The sequence below is a fragment of the Paramisgurnus dabryanus genome, chromosome 11, assembly GCF_030506205.2.
Source record: "Paramisgurnus dabryanus chromosome 11, PD_genome_1.1, whole genome shotgun sequence".
Lineage (NCBI taxonomy): Eukaryota > Metazoa > Chordata > Actinopteri > Cypriniformes > Cobitidae > Paramisgurnus > Paramisgurnus dabryanus.
In genome coordinates this window covers 6,569,769-6,597,725 of record NC_133347.1, presented here as the reverse complement: position 1 = coordinate 6,597,725, position 27,957 = coordinate 6,569,769, and the positions used below count along the sequence as shown (strand labels likewise).

The window sequence follows — 27,957 nt, the reverse complement described above, 5'->3', positions numbered from 1 at the left end:
AAACCAGGTGAAATGTGTTACTGCGAGATACTGCAGATATTAGGCTACATAAAAAAAATTGGTAACATGAACCAAATTCGTTTAATTCGGTAAATAATATATGAGTAAATAAATCTAAATAAGGTGACACTGTAATTTTAGGAGTCAGATCAGGTTATTTCCATTACAGCAAATATGTAACTGTTTCTTACTTAAAGGTTGAATAAATGTCATTGAAGAAATATCATAACCTACTGGTTTGTATCACGTCTTACAATACAAGAATCGTTTTGTCGAAAATCTTATTTCTGAATAATAAAGAACGAATTGTTTCAAAAACTTTTCAATATAGTTGTTCAAATACATATGCTATTCAATGTTCTGAGTACACAAAATGAAATTGTTTTTAACTTTAATTTTTTTTATTAAAATGCTATACTTACTAGATAAATGCACTATGATATATAATGATTGTTATTTTGATCATATTTAGGCAGTTACGATTCGAAACTAAAAGGCAAACTGCAGATTTTTTCCTCGCTTGCCTGTGAGAAACTACAAATACCGCCATCCCTTTAGCGTCGATGACGTCAACGCGCGCCGACGTCAGCGGCACGAGCGGCAGCAATGGCGGATGTTATGAATGTTGGTGTGAATCTTGAGGCTTTTTCACAGGCGATTAATGCCATTCAGGCACTTCGGTCGAGTGTCACTAGGGTGTTTGATTCTCTTAAAGATGGGATGAAGAATAAGGAAACTCTTGAGGGGCGGGAAAAAGCCTTTTTGTCTGATTTCCAAGATCATTTACAGTCAGTCAATCGCGATTTAAAGTAAGTCGGTCGCCAGTGCGTTTTACTAACCCTTCATAAAATGTCCAACAATAACATTGTTATTACTATTGTAATTATGGTGGGGTAAGTTGTTACTAGTCAGTCACTTAACAGTCTGATAATCTCTTATGTATTCATAAAGATGTCACACCAGTAACAATAAGTTGCATTTATAGTGTTAACGTTATAATGGACATGACTGTGGTTACCATGGTGATTTGTGCAAGGGATGATATCAGTAGAGCCATGGGAATTTTTTTTTTACACCAGATTCGGTGATCATGCTGTCTGCGAGCAGTTTGACAGCCCTTACGAAAATTAATCATGGTTTTACCACAGTAACCTTAAGTTAAATACGGTACCATTGTAACTACAAATTTATAGTAATAAAGTAATAATAGTTATCAGTCCACCAAAAACATGGTTACTAACCTTTGACTACAGTAAAACCATGGTAAATTTCTCTGAAGATGCTTTGTGTTAATATATTTTTATATCCTCATTTTATCAGACCAGTTTATTCAGTGCTTTTCTGCAGGACGGTGGAGTCCTAAGTTCCTAACTATGACTGAACCTTGCAATGAAACTAAAATAATGTTTTGTTTTTGGTACTGTGCAGTGATATACAAGTAAAAAGGTCTATCCTTTTAACCAATCAGCATATATGACTGGAACTATAAGCAAAGTTTGACATTTGTAATGTGTTTGTGTGTTTTTCTGAACCGTAAAAAAAATGTTAAGGCAACCTATCACAAGCACTTTTCTGATGTTAAAGAAACACACCGACATTTTGGGGCTTCACCCTATCCTCCTGAGATAGATAAGTCCATACATACCCTCTTCATCTCCATGTGTCCCGTAACTCTGTCTGTCGCACCCACTGCTAGCCTAGCTTAGCACGAAGACTGGAAATAAATGGCTCCAGCTAGCTTACTGCTCCCAATAAGTGATAAAATAACGCCAACATTTTTCTATTTATATGTTGTGATTTGTATAGTCACAGCGTGTACAAATAACAAGGTCATATGAGACACAGCCATCTTTTAACTGTATACACACTGGGAACTATATTCTCAGAAGGACATAAACTTGACCAGCATTGACACTTGTTTGTTTGTTTGTTTGTTTGTTTCTGTCTGTTTCTACAGTGAATTGGAGCGTCTCAGTACGTTGGTTGGCAGGCCATCAGAGAGTCACCCATTACACAACAGCGGACTGCTTAGTTTAGACCCAGTACAGGACAAAACCCCTCTATACAGCCAGCTGCTCCAGGCATACAAATGGTCCAATAAAGTAAGTTTGAATTGCTTTTTAAAGAGTTTTAATGTAATCCAAGCATGCGATCAGATGGAAAATGAAATCTTCCTGTAGCTCACCTAGAAAAGCATTGTGTTTGCAGTGCAGTATGTGGGTTCAATCACTAGGGAAACACACATATTGATGAAACAATGTATAGGTGTATAGATTGAAGTCATTTTGGATAAAAGTGACTTACAAATGTGCAAATGCGAGGAATACAGTTCCTGAAGAGTGTGCTCTGAAAATGCAAAATGCCCTTAAAATACAAATTTAACAGACCATACATCACTTCAGAAAATCAATACTGATTGACATTTTAAGGGTCACCTTCATAACGTTAGCGATTCTCATTGATTTAACATGTTTGGTTTGTAAACGCAGAGTTTGGTTTGTACTGGTAGGTCTTTCTGTGTGCAGTTTGCATGTTCTTCCTCTGTCAGTGTGGGTTTACCCCTGGTACTTTGGTTTTCCACCCTCTTTCCAAAAACATCCAGGTTTGATGAATTGTCCTTCCCCCCAACGTGTGTCTAGTCTAGATCAACTTGTGTATAGATTAACCGGTTCTCGTTATAAATTTAGCCATAGATGCAGGAATAGTGTACATTTATAAATAAACAAATTAGGATACATGACGATTAATCGCGATAAACTTTTGATCTGCTACAGATTATTGTTTACAATACATCATGTGTGTGTGTGTGTGTGTGTGTGTGTGTGTGTGTGTGTGTGTGTGTGTGTGTGTGTGAACTGTCTATAAAAACTTTGTATAGATAAATGCACACACATGCATGTATATATTTAAGAAATGTTTACATGTGTATATACGTTTGTATATTTATGTATAATTTATATATAAATATTATATAAATACTTAATATATAAATATATATTGTTTTCTTAAAATTATACATGCATGTGTGCATATTTATATGTACATAATTATTATACACAGTTCACACACATATATGATGTAAACAAAAACTTTTATTCTGCTTGATTAATCGTTATGCATCCCTAAAACAAATTAATGGAATAATGAATAAAGCATTAAGGTGACTTTAAAGGTAGAGTTGAACTTTTTTGAATATCATACAAACAATCATGTTGATCAAAACCTGTATAAAAGAAGATTTGTTGTTAATGCTGTTAAGCACACAGTTGATGATACCCATTGACATCCATAGTGTTTGTTTTTCCTACTATGGAAGTGAAAGTTCTCTTTAAACTGAGAAAAATATATCTAAGTTGTTAGATGCCTTTACAGATGTTTTATCTAGGAGACAGTTTGTGTGTCTGTAAATCTGTAAAACTGTTATTTAGCTATTGTACAGTTTATAAAAATGCATAAATAGCCGGTCAACTAGCAAGGCAGTCAGTTTTTATCCACATTTGGCACTTGAAAGTGTTGATGTAATATTATATTATACTAAAAATATTATCTATATTTACCTTCCTTTACATAAACTTGAGTTGAAGTCTCTAGTGTTTTTGGTATTTTACGCTTCTCAGTGTTCCATCATTTGGATATGTGATATATCTTACAGCTTCTTCTCCAATATAATTTAACATGACTGATAGCTTTCTATACTTCCAGAAGCTTACATTAGATTAGGGTTTTGCTGTTATATAAAATATCAAGCACACAGCAAGGCAGGTGCTAAACCACAAAGAGGCAAGTAAAAAAAAATGCTCAGTTCAGGGAGTGTAAACATGTACACCTGTGTAAACCTGTGTAATATGTGCCATCTTTGGTCTAACAAGCATTTTTATGACAACATTTTCTAGCTGAATTAACCCTTATAAGTCCCTTGGGGTCAATCTTACCCCCAAGCCACTTTTCTTTAGTTAAAAAACATGGTTCAGGGCTCTACACTAACTTTTTGCACTGGTTGCACTGGTGCGGCTAACTTTTTTTCTTAGGTGAACCAGCACAAAAGTTAGGTGCACCCAAATTTTTGACCGCATGAAAATGAAAGTCATGAGTGAAATGAAAATTCTGTCATAATTAACTCACTCTCATGTTGTTACAAACCTTTATAAATGTCTTTGTTCTGGTGAACATGAATGAAGATATTTTGAGGAATGTTTTGAACCAAACCATTCATGAGCCCCATTCACTTCCATAGTATTATTTTTTCCTACTATGGAAGTGAAGGGGGCTCATGCTAGGTTTGGTTACAAACATCCCTCAAAATGTCTTGCTTCGTGTTCATCAGAACAAAGAAATGTATACAGGTTTGTTACAAAATGAGGAAAAGTTAATGACAGGATTTTCATTTTTGGGTGAACTATCCCTTTAACAGCGTAGTTTAGCGCCCATGGTGATTTAAATATACAGAATATAAACATGTAGGCTATTTGATAATTTTCATGTTGTCATTCCATGTTCCTTATTTTTAAAAGTACACACACCTACATCTGGACCACGGCTTTTTCCCTTGAATGCCTGGTCGCACCGGTGCAACCTGAGATTTTTTTAAGTCGCACCATTGAGAAATTAGGTCGCACTTTCGAGCCCTGTGGTTCCCTTCATCTCAGTGGAACAGATTTTTTTGTCTTTTCTAGACTATCTGTCAATATTCTTATTAAAAATCTGGGCTTGATTCGGTCGTTCTAAAGCGGTGTAAAAACATTTTACCAAAAAAGACCCTTTGGGGGTAAAAATTACCCCAATTGAAAATGAATGGGGAATGCAAAAATTTTTTTTTACTATTTGAAATAATATTTATTTTTAATGTTCTTCCTAATGTTTATATATACATAAATTCACAAAATGTTTCACTAAAGTAGTGATGTTAAGCAGTTGGCCATATCCAGTGAAATGAATGGGTCTCTATGGGCCTCTGCTGGTCAAAATTATTTATTTCCTAAATTTTAATTCTTTTATGTTTTTTTTCTAAACACCTGATGGCCGAATTCAACACATAACATCTAGATCAGGGATGGGCAACTTCGGTCCTGGAGGGCCGGTGTCCTGCAGAGTTTAGCTCCAACTTGCCTCAGCACACGTGCGTAAAAGTTTCTAGTATGCCAAGTAAGACCTTAATTGGCTGCTTCAGGTGTGTTTAATTAAGGTTGGAGCTAAACTCTGCAGGACACGGCCCTCCAGGACCGAAGTTGCCCATCCCTGATCTAGATCAATATCTAAAAACAATTTAAATTAAATTTAGATCATGATTTATGTGAATCTTTTACAAAAATTTGATATTTTACAGGCAAGCTAATGGTGTAGTTGAGGAATTTATTGGTAAACAGATACAAAAGTACTTACTATCTCCCAAAACCCAGCATTAATCAAAATATATATCAAAATATATATTTTTTTGAAATATTTTTTGTAATCACTCTTTTAATTTCTGGGGTCATTGCAAACAGAACTCTAACGTATACAGGAAAATAGGGGCTTATGAAGGTTAAAACACATTTTGTAATGCTAAACCAGTGGTTCTTAAACTGGGGTCCGGGGCCCCCAGGGGGGCCGCGAGATTGTGCCAGGGGGGCCCCAGTTTTATGACATTTTACAAAATACATTAATTTATCATGAATTCTGTGTAATTAAACCAAAAACATAAGGCTACTAACCAACAGCACTACTTTGTATAACTTAATATGTTTTGTTTAATTAAAATGTTACATTTTAGAACAGTTTTTGTAATACATTTTCTTTGGGGGGGCCGCAAAGGAATGCACCGTACTCAAGGGGGGCCGTACGCGGAAAAAGTTTTAGAACCACTGTGCTAAACCATTGTTTTTGTTTCTTTCTGTTTTGCAGTACTTTTCTAATCTGCATCCATTTTCCATTAAATTCCTTTAAAAAAACTTTTAGATATTGTAAATTACTTGTTACTTGGTAGTCTGACTCAATGGAGACATAGTATCATTGTACCACTGAAAACCTACACCATGTCTCTTAATAATACTGTTAGCTTATAATCAAGAGGAAGCCGGTCTACATGTAATGATGATCTAATGCTCAACACAGTAGCCCACGAGAGGCATTACACTTTGTAGTGGTGATTATCTTAATGCAACATGAGATGTTTCAAATGTAGAAATCCATTAAAAGTTATATGCTTGTTTGTCCAGAAAATAAAGTTACTGTCGCCTGGTAAGTCTGCCTTTGTTTCAGAAAAAGCAAAAATATGTTCTCTTTGGCAAGCACAAGGTCCTTGAGCAAAGTTTTTCGATATAACGCACGGTGCGTCTCGGCCCGAAGAGCGCACACTTGAGATTCAATAGATGTGGGTGTTCTCACAGCAGAACCAACATTTGCTCAATATCCATTACAGCTGAGTGCTTTGACTTCTTTTGATCTTGAGTAGGTCTTCTGTCCTAAGTGTTATTGAACAAGATTTGCTATTGTTACTGTAAATGCAATTTCACAGGACGTCTGCGCTCTGTTCTTGCGTTCTTTGATGCTTTGGCCTCAAGTGATGCATGTGGCATTAGGATAGGATTAAGATTAGATTTTCAATGGGAAACAGACTCTTGCGCTGTGGTTGACATGACTGTGGTTCAATTCCTAATTTGTTTTATTATGAAGTATTGCGATTAGGTCTCGGATGGCTTGTATAATAGGTTATTAAAGGGTCTTAAAGACTGTTTTGCAGTGCTAGTTCACTTTTGTTAGTTTTTGCATGAATTGGTTGATGTCGTGGGTTTTTCTGCACTACTGTTGAATGACTGCCGTGAAAGTACTCGATCAATAGCATCCTCTGATCCGTTGGTCTCTCCACAGTCTGCATAATGGTAGGTGGACATAGGTCTTTTTCCTCCAACAAATCCAAATCTTTTCAGCTTTGCTATTGCATTGAAAATGATTTTATTTGTGGCAAAGCATTAAAGCTCTTGAAACATCTTTTATTTGGTTGAAAAACGTTAAATTGAACTTTATTTTTAGGTCACATTGGATTTAATCTTTTTTTAATTTGTTGTCAATATAGTGCTTGTGCGTTTGTTTGTTTATTGAAAGCATTTAACCCGATACTCTGCCAAACAGCTTTTCTTCGTTGATTTTTATGGTTGGTAGTGAAAACCAATATAAAAAGGCATTCGCAACACATTTGACTTTTGTACCGAAACTGAATATTTAGGAGTAAAGTGTACGCTTGGTTTTATTCATTGGAATTGATTGGATCGTACATTGTGGATACATGACAAGTTGCGGTAATACTGGAGAATTTTGTTTTGCCACATCCATATAACCTTGGTAACATCAGCAGAGAAGTCAAGTCGAAAAAAATAAAGTTATTACATTTGATTTGTGCTTTTTTGGATGCTGAAATACTTCCAGCTTAATATGCAGACACCGCTATAAGTAGGCCGTTTGTAGACGGAGTCCCCTGAATAGTGTAAAAGCCGTGGCTGTGTCAAATCATTACTCTGTTTATTAAGCATCCCAACACAACAGCATTGGCTTATCCCAGTGCTTCTCAAACTTTTCAGCATGCACCCTCCTTGTGTTTGCATCTCTTTGTGCTTGTGGCCCCCCAAAGAAAAGTCATTACATGAATCAATCTGAAACTTACAATTTAAATAAAACAACACATATTAAATGATACAATGTTGGTTAGTAGCCTTATTTTTCAGTGGTTTAATTACACAGAAGTTATGATAAATTAATGTGTTTTTTAAAACCATCTCAAACCCCCCTGTAATTTGGGAACTACTGGTTTATCCAGTGGTGTCAGTTTGATTGTGGACTATATGTCCAAGTCCATCTGTGCTGTGTTTAGAAAACCAGTCATTGTTTTTAGAGTTTCATTTTGGGTAGCCTGTGGCAAAATCACACACCTCTTTTTTAAATGTTATGATTTACTTATTTTTCTGATGTCACATGGACTACTTTGATGATGTTTTTATTACCTTTCTGGACATGGACAGTATACCTTACATACATTTTCAATGAAGGGTCAACAAGCTCTCGGACTAAATCTAAAACATCTTAAACTGTGTTCTGAAAATGAACGGAGGTCTTGCGAGTTTTGAACGACATAAGGGGGGTAGTCATTAATGACATTATTTTCATTTTTGGGTAAACTATCCCTTTAAGGGGTGGTTTCCCTGACAGAGCTTAAAGGGACAGTAAGTAGGATTTACCCCCATCTAGTGGGGAAATTTTATTTTGCATTCAAACGAATAGTGCTCTCTAGCGCCTCGCTTTTTCAAATGCGTATTGCAACTACGGCAGCCGTTATGTACTCACTGATCTCCTTGTCCGTTTCAGCTGGTTCACCTGTTCTGAATGAAAACGCGTTGCGGAAACGCATTGGTAGTGCTAGTGCTTTTTGTCCCTCTCTGCTATTATAGTTTATCAATATGGCAGAAAGACATGGAAGCCTCCTTGGACTTACCCGTTCAATGTAAGTAAAGAGAAGAAATTCTAAACTTTCAATAAAAGTCAGATCATTGGCAGAGGTCAATTGACACCAACGAGGACATATTTATGAATAAAGACATTGATTTTGATTAATAAAACACTTAAAATCCTACTTACAGTCCCTTTAAGTCTAGTCCAAGATTAAAATGCATGTTTGAGATGTTTCAGCTGCTTGCATTCATAAAATATATCAGTGCCGTTGTAGCTTTGTGTCAGGATGCACACCATTAATGTTTTGTAAGATATGTTTGTAGAAACTACTTACATTTCCTAATATAACTAAGGCTTAATGTGAACCCCCTTCCGGGAAACTGTCCTTAAAACCAGCAACCTTCTTTAGGAAGATTAATCGTGTTAGTTTATGTTGATTTGATGCTGTCATTAATTTATCACAACTTTTTTCCACTTCCTCCTCAAAATGTCTATATTCTGCTGGTCTCATTAGTCCCGCTCTGGTACTGTGGCAGGATGAGTTCATGAGGTTTCTCCTTGTATGGTTGGTTAGCCAACTGTTTTCCCACACTCCGAGGGTAAGAAGAGTATTAGAGCAGGATTAGGTGTTGGCTGGACAGTGTGAAAGCAAACATGGACACAGGACCAAACCCAGCCTCTCATCCAGAATATTGATGCTTCTGCGCTGTCTGCACTACCGGACTGTAAACGCAATCAATGCGAACGTTTCTGCCATGCAAATGAGCCCAGGATTAATGCACAGGGTGCTTTTAGTGGATCTTTTTTTGGCCATTGTCTCCATTGAGTCTGTATTATGTCTCACCAACTGTTGTGATCAGACAGCATTTGGTGATTGCTGAAAGGAGTTTTATTATTAGATATGAACATTATAGAAAACTGAAGTCTTAACATTAAAGGGGTCATATAATGGGAATTCACTTTACTGTATATGAAGAGTTCAGATGCAAAACACTGCATCTGAATGATTACTTGCGTATTAGTAGTGCTGTGACTGATCGCTAGCCTGGTTAGCCAGACCTACATCAAGATGTAAGGTCTGGCAACTCTTCACACAAACGGCTCAATGCAAGGGGCGGGATATAAGGTTGTCCCTCAAAATGCCTCTGCACGCAATAGGATAGCGCTATGACCAATCAGAGCAACGAAGAAGGTGACGTAGTTACCGTAACCAGTCGGCAAAACTCCAAACTAGGGGTGTAACGGTACGTGTATTCGAACCGGACCGTTTCGGTTCAGGGCTTTCGGCACGGTGCACACGTGCACCGAATGGCCGAATGCATTTTGTGTGTGCCTGTGCGGAACATAATACGTGGGTTTCCGCACGAACATATTAAGTGGCGGAAGTCTCCGCGTTCAGCGCAAGTCTTCTGTCAAACATATAACATAGTTCGGCCCACAGAAAGATTTTTATTTACTTAGTTGTATATCCGTTTGATTATTGATGTAAATGTTTACGTGTCGTATCTAAAAGCGCATGTTAAACGCGTGTCAACGCGCTGCTTTGTTCTTTCAAAATGCGTGAGAGGATGCGCGTCTTTCGTTGCTACGCATTCATGAGACGCGCTTTCTGTGACAGCGAGAATAAGGCATGCGTGATCAGATTTTTCATCTGCACCTTACGTCAATCATATCATTGTCACAATGCGATCAGCTGGTCGGGACAGAGAAGAGCTGTAACCCGGGCTTACTCAGCTGTTACTCAGCTGCGGAGGGGTTCGTAAGTAAAGTCACAGCTTACATTGACGACACAAGCAAAGATTAGGAGAAACGTGCAAAAGATCAAAGATGGCTATGTATGCAGCTCACTAATCTCAAAATGAGTGTATAATAAGTATATCATCATGTTGCTTGCTATGCAGTTACACATAGAGCAGTAATATTATTTTTATACAGAGATGGTTCAATACTGTGAGGTTAAACAATCCAAAATAAATCAAAACAGAAAATTTTTGGTGGCAAAAATGTAGGCTAATAGTTCATAAATGTATTCAGGAATTGAATTTGTTAGTTCAAGGTTTTAGTAGAAAAAGTTTAAGAGAAGGTTAAGAAAAGAGTTACCTACTGTTATAAAATAATGTAAAAAAGAACTTTGCAGTAGTCTTTTATTTATTATTTTTTCATTTTATATATATTTTATATGTTATATTTTAATAAAAAGTGTTTAAAAAAGTGTAAACAAATTGTAAAAAAAAAAGTTTATAGTAATAAACAACCTGCAGTTTAATGTTTGCATTTCTCCCTTACTGTACCGAAAATGAACCGAACCGTGGCTTCAAAACCGGGGTTCGCACCGAACCGTGATTTTTGCGTACCGTTACACCCCTACTCCAAACACATCTTTCTTGCTTAAAAAGGACTTCAGTAGGGTTATTTGCTCTTCTCTCAAAGAAAAACATAAGTCTAAGTCCTCCAGAGTCGCGGCCAAAGCCGCTTCAAAAGAAAGCTGTTCGCCAGCAGCAGCAGCCATTCTTTGTTTTCAAGTAGGAACCGTTGCAGCTCTGTCGTCATCATGTTAAACCCGCCCCACAGACGCTACACACGATGTGATTGGCCTGACCAAATTTTGGTTTTTGAAGCTGTTAAGTGTATTGTGAGTGCCTAGACTAAACCCTGGCAGCAAATATATTTTGCGGCCGCTAGGGTGCATCTAGATTTCTAGGCTAACTGATCGCAGTTGATCCGTGATCCGTACGTATCATTACCCACGACTCAGCTCGCATGCACTTCGTGGATTAACACGCATATTAAATAGGGAAAGTTTATCATTTACATGTGTTTCAAAGGCTTGCAAATGTTAAAATTTAAGTGATTTTAAAAAATTTAACAGCAAAAAGGTGCTAAAGTTAGCAGTTTTCTGTACGCACAGACGCACATTCGATTGAATGTGTCTGGTCCAGTACCAATCAGACGTGATCAACCCTTCAAAGATCAGAAGAGATTTGCCCTACTGTGTCTCACACTGTAGTCAATTAACGTACATTTGCAGAATAGAGCAATAAAAAACAACGTAAAGTTTTTATGTGGATCAACTTTTTATGCTGCATCTTCTTCCTGAAACGCTGTTTGGAATTTGCCCTCCGTATGTATGTGCGGGTGTGTTTAAGTGCACTCAAAAGTGTACACACGGAGAGATGCGTTTCAAAAAGCTAGCGAACATAAAATCTTTCTGTTCTTGACAGGGCACATGGAAACGAAATTATCTCCACTGTGTTCTTTCTAATAAAATATTTGTTTATGTCTTAAGTGTATGTATATAGATTAAAGTCAGAAACCAGTCCATGCTTATTTGGTCTTAAAGAGACAGTAACCTCAATTAACCTACTTAAGTCTGTGTCATTAGTGTTAATTAAACAACTCAATACAAAGAGAAAATCACTTTTGTAGCTCTAAAAAATAATAATTATATTTAATTCATACAATAAAGACAGTTATGATTCATTTGATTCGATTTCCATACCTAATGCTAATTTTATACCTTACTAAATGTGCAACTTTGTTCTTTTTTTATAAATGTTTGTAATTTTTTTTAAAGATTTTTCCCACCCCATTTTTTTTGCTGATCCAAAAAATTATCTGATCCGTGCCTCAAAATCGAAATGTTATCCGAAACTTAAGTTTTGTGATCCGTCACACCCCCACTAATTAGCATTAATTATCAGACTCTTAATGGATTCTTTCTAAAAAAAATCTGTATATCTGAATGGCCTGAGTGCGGGATTAAGTGGATTTGATGGGAAAGTATTTGTTAACGTAGGTGTCCAGAGCATTTGCTTACTTTCATTATCTAATTTTTGACAGAGGTGGCATTTAGCGGCTTTGTATCTAGACTCTTTAAATGATCTTTTGAATTTTTCATTGTTTAGTGCAGTACAGTATATGCTGTAAATGTCCTGAGTCCAAAATTATCTATTGAAGCTGAACTCTCTGAAATGCACTGTTTTTGGTGTTTAAAAAAGATTTAGAACAAAAAATGACAATAAAAAATGAGAAAATCAAAATATTAATAGCCACAATTCATTTTCCACTGTTTCACCTTTGTTAGACCATATTTTACTTATTGTAAAATACGCTTGAAATAAAAATGTAATCTTAGAACAAAAACCCCAAAAAAAAACGAAACTATGCTGCTGTTAAAGTGGTTCGGTTGGATTCAAGACTGAAATGAAAGGCATTTCATCAAAGGGAAACATGTTTTGCCTTTGGCAACTAGCTGTCATTCACCGTCATTATTTCCTGATGTGTTTGGTCTGAGAAATCTCAAGGTCCACTCCTTCCTGAGGCTTTAGTTTTATTAAACGGGAATCATTTTGCATAGCGATACTAACATTCTAGGAAACAGCAGGAAAATCTCTTGATGGCCTAAAGCTAGAAATAATGAGCTGTTCACGTGTACAACAAAACGCTGATTACAGTCAACAGTTAGCTCATTATAAAAACCTGAAAAGGCAAGAAAAATAGGCTTACATGAGGTTTTGAAATGGTCAAGATTTTGCCTGGTTTAGAGGTCAATCAGAAACTGTAAGCCAAAAATTGTATACCAATGAGCTGGCATTTATTACAAATTATATGGTTGTACATGCACTGTAAAAAGTAAAAGTTTGATAAACTTAAAAAGTTAACTTAACACCTACCTCAACGTTAAGAGAATATATATATATATACGTTGATAAAGCTTACATTTTTTTCAGGTGTTACCAACTAAAATAATATTTTTATTATAAAAAATATTTAAGCATTACCAGTTGAATACATTTTTTTAAGTAGATCCAACTTTCACTTTTTACAGTGTGGAAACTCAAATTAGAAGTTCAGTGACCAGGGAGCTGTGTGATACCGCCTACTTTCATACTATATAGTAGGCAAAAAGCAGTAGGTGAGGCGAGTAGTATGTCGAATTCATATTATTCGAAAAACAGTAGGCGAAAAATACCTGGATGATACTTCCGGCAAGATCCCGAAATTTTCATTTGAGGGACACTTTGCTATGCCGTGATTGAAGAAGAAAACAGAGGGGTGTTGTTTTATTTTATTTATGCCTGAAAGTGGTAATGCGGCTTTATTCAAAAACAAATATTAAACTGCTGTCCTTTGTGTTTAAATTGCATTTGTTTAACATCATTCCATTTAACGACTAATTGTTATGACGATGTATGTCACGTGATGTATCAACATGGTGGATATAGTACGTCCGAATTTTATCGTACTTGCCATATTCATACTATATAGTACCTACTGGCACAGTATGTGATTTCAGACTCAGCCCAGGTCTTCCTGTTATAATAACAATGTAATAAAAATCATGCATCAGTTACAGTATCAGTACAACAGAGATGTCAGACGTTTAAGCACCTGCTAATCTCTGTACAGTCACACACTGAACACATCAAGCTGTTATTCTGTCAGCCATAAATGCCAGAGCTCTGTAAGGGCCAGAAGACCTGGGACTGCCAGGAACAAATGAATTATGGGACAGTCCAGATTTACAAGCACAAAGCGTGGGAAAAATACGTTCTCTGTAGAACAGTTGTTTCAAAGGAATTAAAATAAAAAGCATTCATTCAAGTTGAGCCAAAAAATTCGAATGACAAAAACATTTCATAATTTCCCCCATTGTCATTTTTAAGAGCAAAACTGCAACAAAACAGTGGGATATCTGTTATGGGAAACTTTTTGCAGGGTTTTCACAATCATATTGCTCAGAAGAACATAAAACAAGATTTATTTAGTCATTAGGGGTGTAACGGTACGCAAAAATCACGGTTCGGTGCGAACCCCGGTTTTGAAGCCACGGTTCGGTTCATTTTCGGTACAGTAAGGGAGAAATGCAAACATTAAACTGCAGGTTGTTTATTACTATAAACTTTTTTTTTACAATTTGTTTACACTTTTTTAAACACTTTTTATTAAAATATAACATATAAAATATATATAAAATGAAAAAATAATAAATAAAAGACTACTGCAAAGTTCTTTTTTACATTATTTTATAACAGAAGGTAACCTTCTCTTAAACTTTTTCTACTAAAACCTTGAACTAACAAATTCAATTCCTGAATACATTTATGAACTATTAGCCTACATTTTTGCCACCAAAAATTTTCTGTTTTGATTTATTTTGGATTGTTTAACCTCACAGTATTGAACCATCTCTGTATAAAAATAATATTACTGCTCTATGTGTAACTGCATAGCAAGCAACATGATGATACACTCATTTTGAGATTAGTGAGCTGCATACATAGCCATCTTTGATCTTTTGCACGTTTCTCCTAATCTTTGCTTGTGTCGTCAATGTAAGCTGTGACTTTACTTACGAACCCCTCCGCAGCTGAGTAACAGCTGAGTAAGCCCGGGTTACAGCTCTTCTCTGTCCCGACCAGCTGATCGCATTGTGACAATGATATGATTGACGTGAGGTGCAGATGAAAAATCTGATCACGCATTCCTTATTCTCGCTGTCACAGAAAGCGCGTCTCATGAATGCGTAGCAACGAAAGACGCGCATCCTCTCACGCATTTTGAAAGAACAAAGCAGCGCGTTGACACGCGTTTAACATGCGCTTTTAGATACGACACGTAAACATTTACATCAATAATCAAACGGATATACAACTAAGTAAATAAAAATCTTTCTGCGGGCCGAACTATGTTATATGTTTGACAGAAGACTTGCGCTGAACGCGGAGACTTCCGCCACTTAATATGTTCGTGCGGAAACCCACGTATTATGTTCCGCACAGGCGCACACAAAATGCATTCGGTGCACGTGTGCACCGTGCCGAAAGCCCTGAACCGAAACGGTCCGGTTCGAATACACGTACCGTTACACCCCTATTAGTCATTTTTTTAAACATTGTAAATTGCTGTGCACTTTTGCTCTATGGGATAAAAAATAACATCTCACTTTTTCATGGATGGATAAAAATGTAACAGCGTAAAAGACATATGGGTCAGTAAATTGTAACTAGGGATGCTTAACGATTAATCACGATTAATCGATAGCAGAATAAAAGTTTTTGTTTACATCATATATATGTGTGAACTGTATATAATAATTTTGTATAAATAAATGCACACACATGCATGTGTATATATTTAAGAAATGTTTACATGTGTATATACATTTGTATATTTATTTATAATTTATATTATATATAAATATAAATACCTAATAAATATATTTTTTTCTTATAATTATACATGCATGTGTGCATATTTATATATACATAATTATTATACACAGTTCACACACATGTATGATGTAAACAAAAACTTTTATTCTGCTATCGATTAATCGCGATTAATCGTTAAGCATCCCTAATTGTAACATGACATTTATATTACTATATCATGTTATATTACCAATATAATTATAAAAGTGAAATATTAAACATAAAAAATTTAAATATAAACAACATTTTATGCAAACTTTATTTATCTTTTACCTGTTTAATAAAAGTTTAAGGAAGTGCACAGGTTTCCGGGACCACACATCAAGCAATAAGTGATTGTAAGTTACAGGGGCATGTTTTCTCTTAATTGCCTTTCATAAAAAGCTTATGATTTAAGCCCGATTTATAGTCGTGTGTAAGTTCGGCGTATAGGCTATCCATAGCTTTGCGTAGCCTGACATGCACCTCGCAAAAATGTTAACAGCGCGTTGGATCTACGCGGGCCGCAAGCGCTTTGATTGGCCCACCAGAACCCCTCCCGTCAGGTAAAAAAACTGCGTCATAGGTATTTCCGTTTGTGACTGTGAAACAAAGATGAGCCAAGTTGAGAAGTGATTTAACTCAAACTGCATCAAAAGTTGCTGTCTCTTCTTCGTTTGTGGGTTAAGTTGCTAAGCTGCTTCTTCTTTGACGTTTAACTCTTTCACCGCCAGTGTTTTAAAAAAGTTGCCAGCCAGCGCCAGCGTTTTTCATGATTTTCACCAAAGTTTTATGCCTTCCAGAAAATGTTCTTCTTTAAATATATAAACATACAATATACCAAATGAAAGAACAGACCCTCTGCTTTCAAAAAAAAAAAACGTTTCATCCTACCTTCAGTGGTTCTTTTGTAATCAGCTTTTGAATATGGGTAGGTTTCTGCAAAAACACCACATTTTGAGCAAAAAGCAGAGATAATTCCATTTTTGTGACAGACTTTTCATAGAGATCCCATTCAGAGCGATCTTTAAAACAGACACGGACATGCAGCCGCTTGCCATAGGGCAGTACTTCCGGGTTTAAAAAGTTGCGGAAGGGCGCCACCTGGTGGATAATAGCGGTAAAGACGGAAAATCTCGTCATTGGCGGGGAAGCGTTTTCTCTTAATTGACGAGATATCTTGTCAATGGCGGTGAAAGAGTTAAGCTGCTACTGTGGTTACACGCATGGTTACTGCCAACCAGCAGTCTGCGTGTGTGTTTGCATGTCGACACGGACGACGACGCAAAAGTATAAATGAAAACGGCCGCGGAACCTACGTCGCCGCAGCTACGCCGTAGGATCTACGCTCAACACTAATGAGCCCTTTAGCATCACTACTATTCTGTCATTGATGAAAACCTAAATCATGGGTTTGGTTTGCAAGAGGTGACTTTGCCAACAGCACTCTGTTATTTCTCAACTTAACAAATCAGCTTGCACACCTGAACAAGTAATGAGATCAAAAGATTTAGAAGCAGAAATGAGTCCTACTTGTGTGAAATTGTGAAAGATTGTAATTTGCTCATACAGAAGAATCTTCTCCTTTTACATATAGATGTTCACATTAGCAATCCCCTCATTAAACTTGGTTGGATCTAATCACTAAGTACCAAGATCTTCAAAGAGGTTCCACATTTGACTTTGGAGTGAATCCAAATCATATTCATACATCAAACCAGCACATAGTCCACTATGCTCCGCATTATAGGTAAAGGTACACGGTGTAAAGTTTTTTTTTTGCTAGAGTAGTACAGTATATCCACCTTTTCAGAGGCGGTACGTTTTGATATCCGTCATTTAGATTGGACTAGGGTCAGGCTTCCAACTGCTAAATCATAAGTCAATCCCTTGTAGTAGAGTTTATATCCTAGATATTTATATAATTACCCGAGCCTACAACTTTTTCTTTTCCCCGTTATTTTTCCCCTCAAACTAATCAAAAGAGTGCCGTGAATGTTTCAAAGGCTAATGGTTTTCATACTCGACACCATCCCGAAACTGTGCGGCTGGTTATGCGCTTTAATCATGTCTTGAACGAGGCTGTCAGAGGAAACAAATGGCAGGCCTCAAACCCAGAGCCCACAATAAGATCAGAGAGCAACAGACTTGCCACCACAACATGTTTCAGCCCCGCGGTTAATGATGGAGCATGTGTCCGCCAATTTCTGTGCCAGAGAGGACTAATAGCCTGGTCAGTCTTAAAGATCAGTGTGGCGCGAAGGGACGATAAAGGGCGGAAGAGAACGAGAAACAACTAAGAGGGGCAGAAAAAAGCAGCGACCTTTTGAAAATGCACTGCTCTGAGAAAAATGTTTGATGTTGTAACTTTAGCAAGCTCGGATTCCTTATTAGTTCCAAGACAAGGGAGTGTGGAGTTAAAAAAAAAGTGGTCTCCGTTTGCCTTGGCCTGCTAATTTCTTATTAAAAGAGCAAAGGACGTCTTATAATAATTTTTATCCCTGTTATTTAGTAATTATTATTATTATTTTTTAATAGTTATGTATGTATTAATGGAGATGATGTTTCCTTGTTTTTCCATTATTGTTTTACGCTAAATTTCTAAATGGTTATTAAATAGGATAAACAGGGATCTTAATGACGGGTTAACCTGTTTAAGATATCATGTACGTTTACTTTGAACACAGCAGACTGAATTTGTTTCCTGTGATTAGGGCTGATTAAATAATCGTCTCATCGCGATTGTTTGACCTCATCGCGATGATTTCAGATCACCGCAATGATTGCATATCTCTCTAAATAACACAAGGGGGAGCCGCAGTGCCTGTATAAACGAGACTGTATCTAATGGCGCTCCTTGACTGACAGTGTAACGAGATTTAAAAAAAAATGCTGCAAAATTTTTATAAGCTGTATGAATTTCCAAAACAAAAGCAATTTCAAATTTAGGGATTTTGTTTTTCAGTTTTTGAAAGATATATTCATTAAATAATTACATAAATATGTTAGTGCTGCACAATTAATCGCATCGAAATCGCAATCCCGATGTCAGCCTGTGCGCTTATATGACAGCAAAATGTTGCAATTATATTAAATAAATAAATGTGTGGACTTGTTAACACAAACTTTCTGAAAACAGTTTGATGATTTTCCTTGCTGTTTAACTCTTTCCCCGCCATTGACGAGATATCTCGTCAATTAAGAGAAAACGCTTCCCCGCCAATGACGAGATTTTCCGTCTTTCCGCAATACCGCTATTATCCACCAGGTGGCAACTTTTTGAAACCGGAAGTATTGCTCTATGGCAAGCTGCTGCATGTCCGTGTCTGTTTTAAAGATGGCTCTGAATGGGATCTCTATGAAAAGTCCGTCATAAAAATGGAATTATCTCTGCTTTTTGCTCAAAATATGGTGTTTTTGCAAAAACCTACCCATATTCAAAAGCTGATGGCAAAAGAACCACTAAAGGTAGGATGAAACGTTTTTGTTTGAAAGCAGAGGGGTCTGTTCTTTCATTAGGTATATTGTATGTTTATATATTTAAAGAAGAACATTTTCGGGAAGGCATTAAACTTTGGTGAAAATCATGAAAAACGCTGGCGCTGGCTGGCTACTTTTTTTAAAACGCTGGCGGTGAAAGAGTTAAAAAAAGAAAGAAAAACTAACAAAAAAGGCAGTGCACGTGTGGCATGCACGTGTGTGGCATGCGTCGTCACTTGTGTGTACGCAGCGCGGAAATACCAGAGCGAAGATGGATGCAGAAGAGATTGACGTGGCAATCACGTGGCAATACGAAAACATTTCTAGTTTTACAAATACACATTTAAGCATTATCACTAAACTGTGTTTGGATTTTCCTTAAAACCCATCAAGTTGACTCATTATACCACTTTTTTTTATCGCAACCGCACATCGCAATATTAGCATCAATAACCGCAATGGGAAAAATTACCCAAATCGATTAATATTTACTGCCAGGCAAACCTTGCAAAAGATTTAATTTAAATAATCACAACAATGTGTGAAAATATTTAATGAACAAACAAAAAAAATCTATAAGAATTAAACATCAAGGCCCTAAAACAGGCAATTAATCATCATAATTGTCACAATTTATTAGACAATTAACTGCCAGCCAAATTTCATAACCGTGACAGCCCTACCTGTGATCTTCAAAACCTTGATATAAAGGTTTATGATTAACTGCTTTAAAATTGTTTTTCAGTCAAAAATAATTGTGCTTGCATATTATTTTGTTTTGCAAAAGAATGTTTAATTTTAAATATTTTTTGTAAGATAAGTATGTTTATTTTTGTTGCTTTGTAGCTTTGTTTTTTGAGAATATATAGTTATTATAAAAAAGAGACTTAAAGTATTGACTGCTGTTGTCTTGTTTAGGATCATTTATTTGTTCTGTAAACATTTCTAGCATTTTTATTTAATAAGATCCTATAAATTAATTAGTAAAACTTCTGTCACGCTCTTGGTTGCAGGTTTTGGATCTTATTAATGTCGCATACCTCTGTCTCCATATTCAATCACCGCCTGGACAAACTTGTTTAAATCCAAATGGTTTCCTGCATGTAATGTGTCTGATCTCATTTACATTACCCATAACCCTGATTTATGAGAACCAGGCACAGAAAATACCCTAGACCTCTTGACCCATGGCTGATATTTAAAAATTAATTAACCCCCTGACTGCAGCATTGCTGCCGCCTCATCTCCACGTCAATCTCGCTCTCCTACTTCCACTTCCTAATGTCTCTGTTGTTGTATCTCTCTTCGCATGGGGATTAATATCTTAATTTTCACTGGTGACTAAATATGTTTTAATGAGATCATAGATAATTATGTAGTATTTTTTGACTGGTGCATTATTTATTTGCGTTTGTTACATGAAAGCTTCTCAACTAAGGTGCAAACATTTTCAATGTGTATTTTTGTGCTGTTTTAAATATGTGTTCCTAGTTTAGATGATGATTTCATCCAAAGAGAGTTTTGGTGAAGGCATTGTCCAATATGCATTTTTAGGTGACATCTTACTAGCTGACTTGAAATTCTGTTTGTCTTATAAAAAAACTATTAATATCTAAAGGTGCAATATTTGATTTGATGGTACAGTGGGTGCAAGATTTCAGTTCGTTTGACTTTGTCTTTCTGTCTGTTCGTCTCCGTTGTATGGCATCAGCACATTTACAGTATTCGTAGTACGCTCATTGTCCTGATTTTTCGTATTAGCAAATAATATTTTGTATAAATTTTTCTTTTTTTAGCTCTTATAACTACATGATTTCTTTAGTGTTTTTGTTGTGCTGGAACCACACACATATCAATCAATGTGCACTCAATCTGTTTCATTGTAGTCTACCTCTTAGAAGCAGAGAGAATTGATTGGAACAAATTGAGCCAGTTTCCCCTTAAGGCCGTGTAAGTTTTTTGGGGAATTCAGGGTAAAACAGCACTCGTATAAACAGGCATTTCATCATTTATGGGGGATGAATTACAGGCAGAGGATGATCAAAGAGAGCTGTTTGTGCTTAATATTCATGATGTGGTTTTGCTACTCTATGAAGCCTGTTTAAAATATATTGGATTTGATCGAGGGGGTGTAATTGGGTGCATGCATGCAAAAATGCAGAAATGCTCTTCTGCATCGAGTGCTACTACTACTACTACTGGTTTTACCGTGCACTATGGTAAGAGCTATACATGTGTTTAGGAAATTGGGAAATAACCAATGTATGTTTCTGGCATCTTACTCAAACATGTAACCTTGCAAAGAAAAGTATTTTTTCTGGATTACAATCCTATATAATATATAATAATTATAAAATAGATATAATACATCATAATGGGTATTAGGGCTTCGATTATGACACAAATCATTATTGTCGATTATTCACCTTGATGTTGCAATTGCAATTATTATTGTAGATTAATAGGGCCCTATTTTAACAATCTAAGTGCATTGTCTAAAGCGCATGGGGCACGGTCTAAACAGGCATGTCCGATTCCACTTTTGCTAATTTAACGACGGGAAAAATGGTTTATGGGCCAAGCGCACGGCCTAAAAGAGTTGTTCCTTTTCTCGTAATGAGTAGTGGGTGTGTTTTGGGCGTAACGTGCAATAAACCAATGAGAGTCTCAGCTCTCATTCCCTTTAAAAGCCAGTTGCGCTTGCCTTCAGCCCTCGGACAGCGCCGTGAGTGTTTTCAAAAATGATTACTTAAAAAACGGTTCTCATCTCATCCTATACAGGTACAAAGTCATCATAAACAATAAATCCATGGGGTAGCATTTAAAAATATATGCAATATTGCATTTCTTTAAAGCAAAACATTTTATTTCTTACCAGGCTACATGTGAGGCTGCTCTTTACACCTTCTAACATCTCCATATCGATCCTCATTTATGTCGTAATTACGTAAGAAACTCAATAATAATCTTTTACGTTTTAATACTTTGATTTTTTTCATATTTTAAAACGGTTATGTGCTGCTGGGCATCCATGTGTGTAATAAGCAAACGCCCTTTGTCGTCCAGTTTATAGGCGCATTATATTACCAACGCACTCATTAAATAACAAAAACAATATTGCGCCATTTACTTTAGACCAGGTTTTTTTGGTCATTGGCGTAGTCTGTTTTTGTTCCCTCAAAATAGCAACGACCCAACAATGCGCCTAAACACACCTCGTTTTCAGACCAGAACGCCCATGACGCAAAATTGGGAGCAAATGCATTTGCTATTTAAACATAGGGTGGTTGAAACTAGCAGATGACACTTGCGTCACGCATTGCACTGCATATCGCCAGGTGTAAGAGCCCATAGACTTTTGAAATGTTTTATAACTTTTTGTGAAGCAACAAAATAATATAATGTAAATAACAAATAATTATGCCAGTTATATTGTTCGTAGAAAATCCAAAACGAATGTCTAAAGGACACATCAATTTATCAATTTTATAATCTCTGATTCACCACTGTATTTGGTGCCCAAACATGCGGCTGAAACGCACAGAAATGATCAAAAATGGACAGCTGTAATTAAGGCTTTTGGCCATTATGTAATTGTTTCACCCGTAATTGTTATCTCGATTCATTTTAATTTTTTTATAAATTGAGACCAGAATTGGCCATTTTCAAGCATAACTGGCTCCAGGGTTTCCCGCAGAAAATGTGTTAGTTAAGGTGGTAGGGTTGTGCAGGTGGGCGGGCCGGGGGCGTGGCAATCAAAAGGGCGGGGCGTACGCGTCATGATGAAAATATTTTTATTTAAAACACTCAAATAAAACTCAATTTTGAAGAAACTATGACAGAAAATGAACACATACTAGATTATTAATGAATTAAATGTTTTATCAACAGGCTAGTTATCCTCCAGACATTGACGGACCATGTCTTTCTCTCATTTCGGCCATATGGCGTGTGCCCGCTCACAGTGTGAAGCGCGTCCACGCTATTCTCCAAGATGCACTTGACGGCCTTTTGTGCAGCGATTTTTGTTTTGGATATTTGGACATAATGTCACTGACCCTGACTAAATCTGAGAGGACTTTATTTTGAGATCGGTTCAAAAGACCCTGTAATTTAAGCAATTTGGATGAAAGTTCAATGTTTATTATTTTTTTATGATGAAAAAGGTTTTTCTTGTAAGAAAAGTGTATTTTGTTTGTAGCCTAGGCATCAGTTATAGTTCTTAGAAATAAAATCTGTACCGGCAAAAATCTGTATCAGCAGGTCAAACCTACAGAAAAATCGGAAAACTGAATCGGCCCAGAAAATTGCAATCTGTGCATATCTTTATTGTAGATCTTTCAACCCTCCTTGAGGTCTGACTTGTAGAAGCATTGGTTGGTTTATGGCACTAATAATGTGGTGTATCACCATGGCTTTCCAACACTTCCATAATTGTGTCTGGTTCCAGTAAAAGAGGCTGTCTTGTTTCGTTGCATTTGACGGAGACATTGATTGTGTGTGCGTGTCCCATGCTTCCTTTCTCAAGTCAGATCGTGACCCGACGCTTTAATCTTCAACTGCCCCAATGAGATAACGCTCTCAGCTGCCTGACAGCATTCTGGCTAATGTCCATCTTGTCATACTTATCTTTGTCTCTCCCTTTCTCTCTTTCACTCCCGTCATCTGCTATCCTGCTCGTCTTTTGTCCCATGTGTCTTTTCACTGTCTATCTCTCTTTGTAAACCCAAGGCATCATGATGTAAAGTCAGTCATGTTCGGATGTTGCATCGTTTTTCTGTGATTATAAGTTGTGTTAAGTTGTTAAGTTCTCTGGTGCTCATAAGGAATGATTTGGAATGAAGTTTAAATGAAACTAGCTAAATAAAAACATTAAAATTGACTTCCCAACACTTTCGTGTCTTCTCTCCACTATTCTGTCTAAATAAAGGCACAAAAAGTGCCCCTGCAAAAAAAAAATTATATTTTAAATGTTATATCACCTTTTATTTATTAACTATTAAGTACTTTATACACAGCTGGAGCACATCTTCACAGTGCACGTCCTGTGTTCAAGCAGGATCTGGCTCTTACCAACAAGGCTCATTAGTTACCGAAAGGAGCTTCAGTTAATTAAAATAATTCCCTGTTAACACAGCTGCTTTGGTCAGCCAAATTAAACAGGGGGTGTGCTGCGCCGTCTGCTTCCCTCTCCGCAAACGTTGCTCCGCTGCTTCCGAACATGGCTAATTAGCTCAATAGGAGGAATATTTTAATAGCAATTAATGAGGCACGAGCCTGTACGAGCTGTAATTTAAGGGCCTGGTTTGCGTGAGAGCATGTGGGCCTGATGACACCGACAGGGCTACGATCGGCCTCGCTAACTAGCAGCATGTTGCTAGCGGCACCCTCGGACTTATTGATTTTCTTGAAATTTCCCAGGAAGCCAGCTGTGTTGGAGAAGGTGCTTTGTAGTTTGGCAAGCTAACAGCAACAGTAGGTATATTACAAGCGCCTACCTAAAAGTAGATCTATTTTATGTGAAAATCTTGATTCTGATTGGTCAGTCTAAGGAGATATGTTTGTATAATCACCACTAAACTTTGTGATTGCCTTTTGTACATTATCACCTTGTACAAACCAGATGTTCGCTACGGCTGCCGCCTTTCTTGTGGTACGAGATGTGTGATATCAAGTATTTAAAGTACTTCAATCAGCTTTCTTAATGTGAGTTGACACAGCGTTACAGCTGTGCTTTCTGGGTAGTGGACATCTTTCCCATGGTTTCATCACTTGAACAGTAGAGCTATTGACAGGTTCCTGCTATACAGCAAACATCAAAGCAAAGACATCACACTCGCTGTGGTACGTTCTTAAGAGTGAAACAGGAGGAAGGGGAGGAAGTGGGCAGGAGAGGAGGAGGAGGAGGATGAGACGACAAAACATGATGGAGCCATATAGGCAAGCAACTGTGCTTTATCCCAGAAAAACAGATTGTTTACAATGTTGGAACTATGCTATGGGTAAACATTCAAAAAAGCCCAGTTAGCCCATGATGGGTTTTTTTTTTACATTCTTAGGCCCTGTTTACACAAGAACGCTCGAGGGTGAAAACGTAAAAATATTTTATCGGATGTGCCTTTCGTTTACACGGCGACCGCGTTTTTGAGACTTAAAAAAGCAAAAGTGAAACCATCCTCCAGAGTTGAAATCTTAAAAACGCTCTACCATCGCGTTCTCATCTAAAGGGTAAAAACGCAAAAGTCGCTTACGGTGGCTCTCTTTTCGTACGCGTTTACGTCACAGGCATGCGCCAGTTCAGGAAAATTACAACAAACATGTTGGATTATTTCCATATGTCGGACCTTCAAGTTTCCATAGCAGCTCTGATAAATATATAAGAGTCTTTCCAGCAGTTGTACGAAATATTCACAGCCAGTATTACTGATCAGAGAAGGTGCATTAATTACCTCTATCAAATTGTTGATGCGCCAATTCGTTGGAGGCAAACTAGACGGCTTTGGACGAGATCTTTGAGAACAAAGAAGAAGGTTGTACGCAGGCGCGTGGACTTTGTGTTGTTGTGTGTCAGTGCTTCACATTGCCACCTAGCCACCTGGAGTGCATACTGCATCGAATATCACACACTTTTGCATCACCATACAGTATGCATGCAAACCCCCCCCCCCAAAAAAATGCTTGAATAAATACTTGAATAAAAAGTGATAATGCAATGCCAATATTACGTTTTCTCTTCAGATCGTTTCCGTGTGAACGTTGCCTTAGCTGTTTTTTGTAAAGCCACATAAGTCTGCATTGTCTAAATGTGTGCAGAATTTGTTAGTCAACATAGGATATGATCAAATGGCAACAATAACCGAGAAAAAAAATGTTCACTGGAACCCACAGTTTTCATATATTTATGTACAATTGTTATAAAATAATTGCTACAAAACTCCACCCTTGATGACATAATAGTATGAAATGATTGACAGACAGAGAACTTTTCTCATTCGCTTGTTTTCTAGTCTTTTTTAGTAATTTACAGAGTTCCAAGGCTGTGATATCTCAGGACCTATGAGATATGTGTCAAGTAGTAGGAACGTTGCATGCAAGCTGTTGAATATATTAACTGTCTGCTACTGCACTTTTAGGGCTTTATAAACAAATATTGCACAGATGGACAAAATGACAAAATACTTAAATATTCACCAATTTATGAATATATTAGGTATGCACACTGTAAAAAGTGCAAGTTGGATCTAAAAAAAATCAATTTCGGTGCACGGAATGCTCAGCAAACAAAACTATTTGGCCGAAAAATAGCAAAAAAAATCTTTCTCAGACACTTCGAAATGCTTCTGGATTGCCAACATGTTTGCTGCATTTATAAAGCATAAAACGCGGCCTCTTTCACTCTTTGCTGGTTGCTATTGGATCACTTCATCAAGAATTATTGTTTGGGTAAATTCATTTGGTCTTTTTACTTATTCAGCTGAACACCAAACTTGTTTTTTTTGTTGCTGTTTCCGGCTGAATTGTTTTGGTTGCCGAACATTCGGTGCATCCATAAAATATATTATTCTGTTTGATCTGCTGGAGTCTTTCTTGTGATTGATATTATGTTGTTATTATGATATAGCTTTAATATTTTATAAGGGTAATTTTTTTGAGATTTACATATCATCTGAAAGCTGAATAAATAAGACAATGCATGGTTTGTTAGGATAGGCCAATATTAGGATAGGTTTGATAGGATAGGCCGAGATACAACTGTTTGAAAAACTGGAATCTGAATGTGCAAAAAAATCTAAATATTAGGAAACATCGCCTTTCAAGTTGTCCAAATGAAGTCCTTAGCAACACCAATTACAAATGATGAATAATTTTTTTATATATTTGCAGTAGGAAATGTACAAAATATCTTCATACATTATCTTTATTTAATATCCTAATGATATTTTGTATTGGCTATTGCTACAAATATATATGTGGTACCTATGGCTGGTTTTGTTTAATATGTTTCCGTCTTTACTTCTTTAAACACAAGCCTTCATGTTGTCCTATATTTTTTTCTGTCACCTTTTAATTATATATAATTACAATGAAATGGGGATCTTTGCATGGATAGTGCATTTTAATGGCTAAATAAATTAATGCAAATAATCACAAATAATATTGTACATTCAGTTGTTTTTTTTTCATTTTTCTTCTTTTTTTGCCATCATAGTTGCAGTACCATGCAGGCCTGGCCTCCAGTCTTCTAAATCAGCAGTCACTCAAACGATCAGCCAATCAGATGGGAACATCTGCCAAGAGAAGAACTAAAGTCCAGCCCAGCACCCTTGTCCTTCCAACACAGTGAGTATGAATTCATATTCTTATCGACAGTGCTGTATAGCTCAAAACCAAAGAGACGGGAGAATATATAATACATCCGATTAATTTATGATGAATTTATATTGTTACTGTACAGTTGCTTATAAATAATGTAAGGTATTTGATTAAGAACCTCCTTTTTTTATTAACACACATCCGACTTACACTGATTATATAAAAAAAATATTTGAAATGTGAAAAAGAATCACTTCTACCAGAGTCTGCTCTGGTGAGGGACCTTTGGACCCTACTGTACATGCAAGATAAAAGAAGCTCAATACAAGCTCCACATTCATGAACATTGCAGTCCCAAACATCTGTTTGTCTGTAGACCAACAAGCGCAAAGTCGGAGGTGACTTCTCTGCCGATTCGTCAGGTTACGGTAGAATAGCTCATTGTCTGCCGTGGTCCTACCAAGGTCGTAGATCGTAGGCTTTTATAAGAAAGGAACGAGAGTGAGATTTGGAGAAAGGCGTGGAGAGCACGGACTCAGGAGGGAAGATGAAA

General features: G+C 36.8%; 1 protein-coding gene across 1 annotated transcript in view; it reads left to right on the top strand.

Annotated features, from left to right (window-relative positions):
* Positions 1 to 586: 586 nt before the first annotated feature.
* med27 (mediator complex subunit 27) overlaps positions 587 to 27,957 on the top strand; it is a 69,705-nt gene continuing 42,334 nt past the window's right edge. Inside the window, exons 1-3 of the mRNA XM_065248366.2 lie at positions 587 to 809; positions 1,958 to 2,102; positions 27,301 to 27,431. Of these exons, the coding sequence (XP_065104438.1) occupies positions 607 to 809; positions 1,958 to 2,102; positions 27,301 to 27,431 (479 nt within the window). The 5' untranslated portion in view covers positions 587 to 606. The remainder of the gene's footprint in view (positions 810 to 1,957; positions 2,103 to 27,300; positions 27,432 to 27,957) is intronic.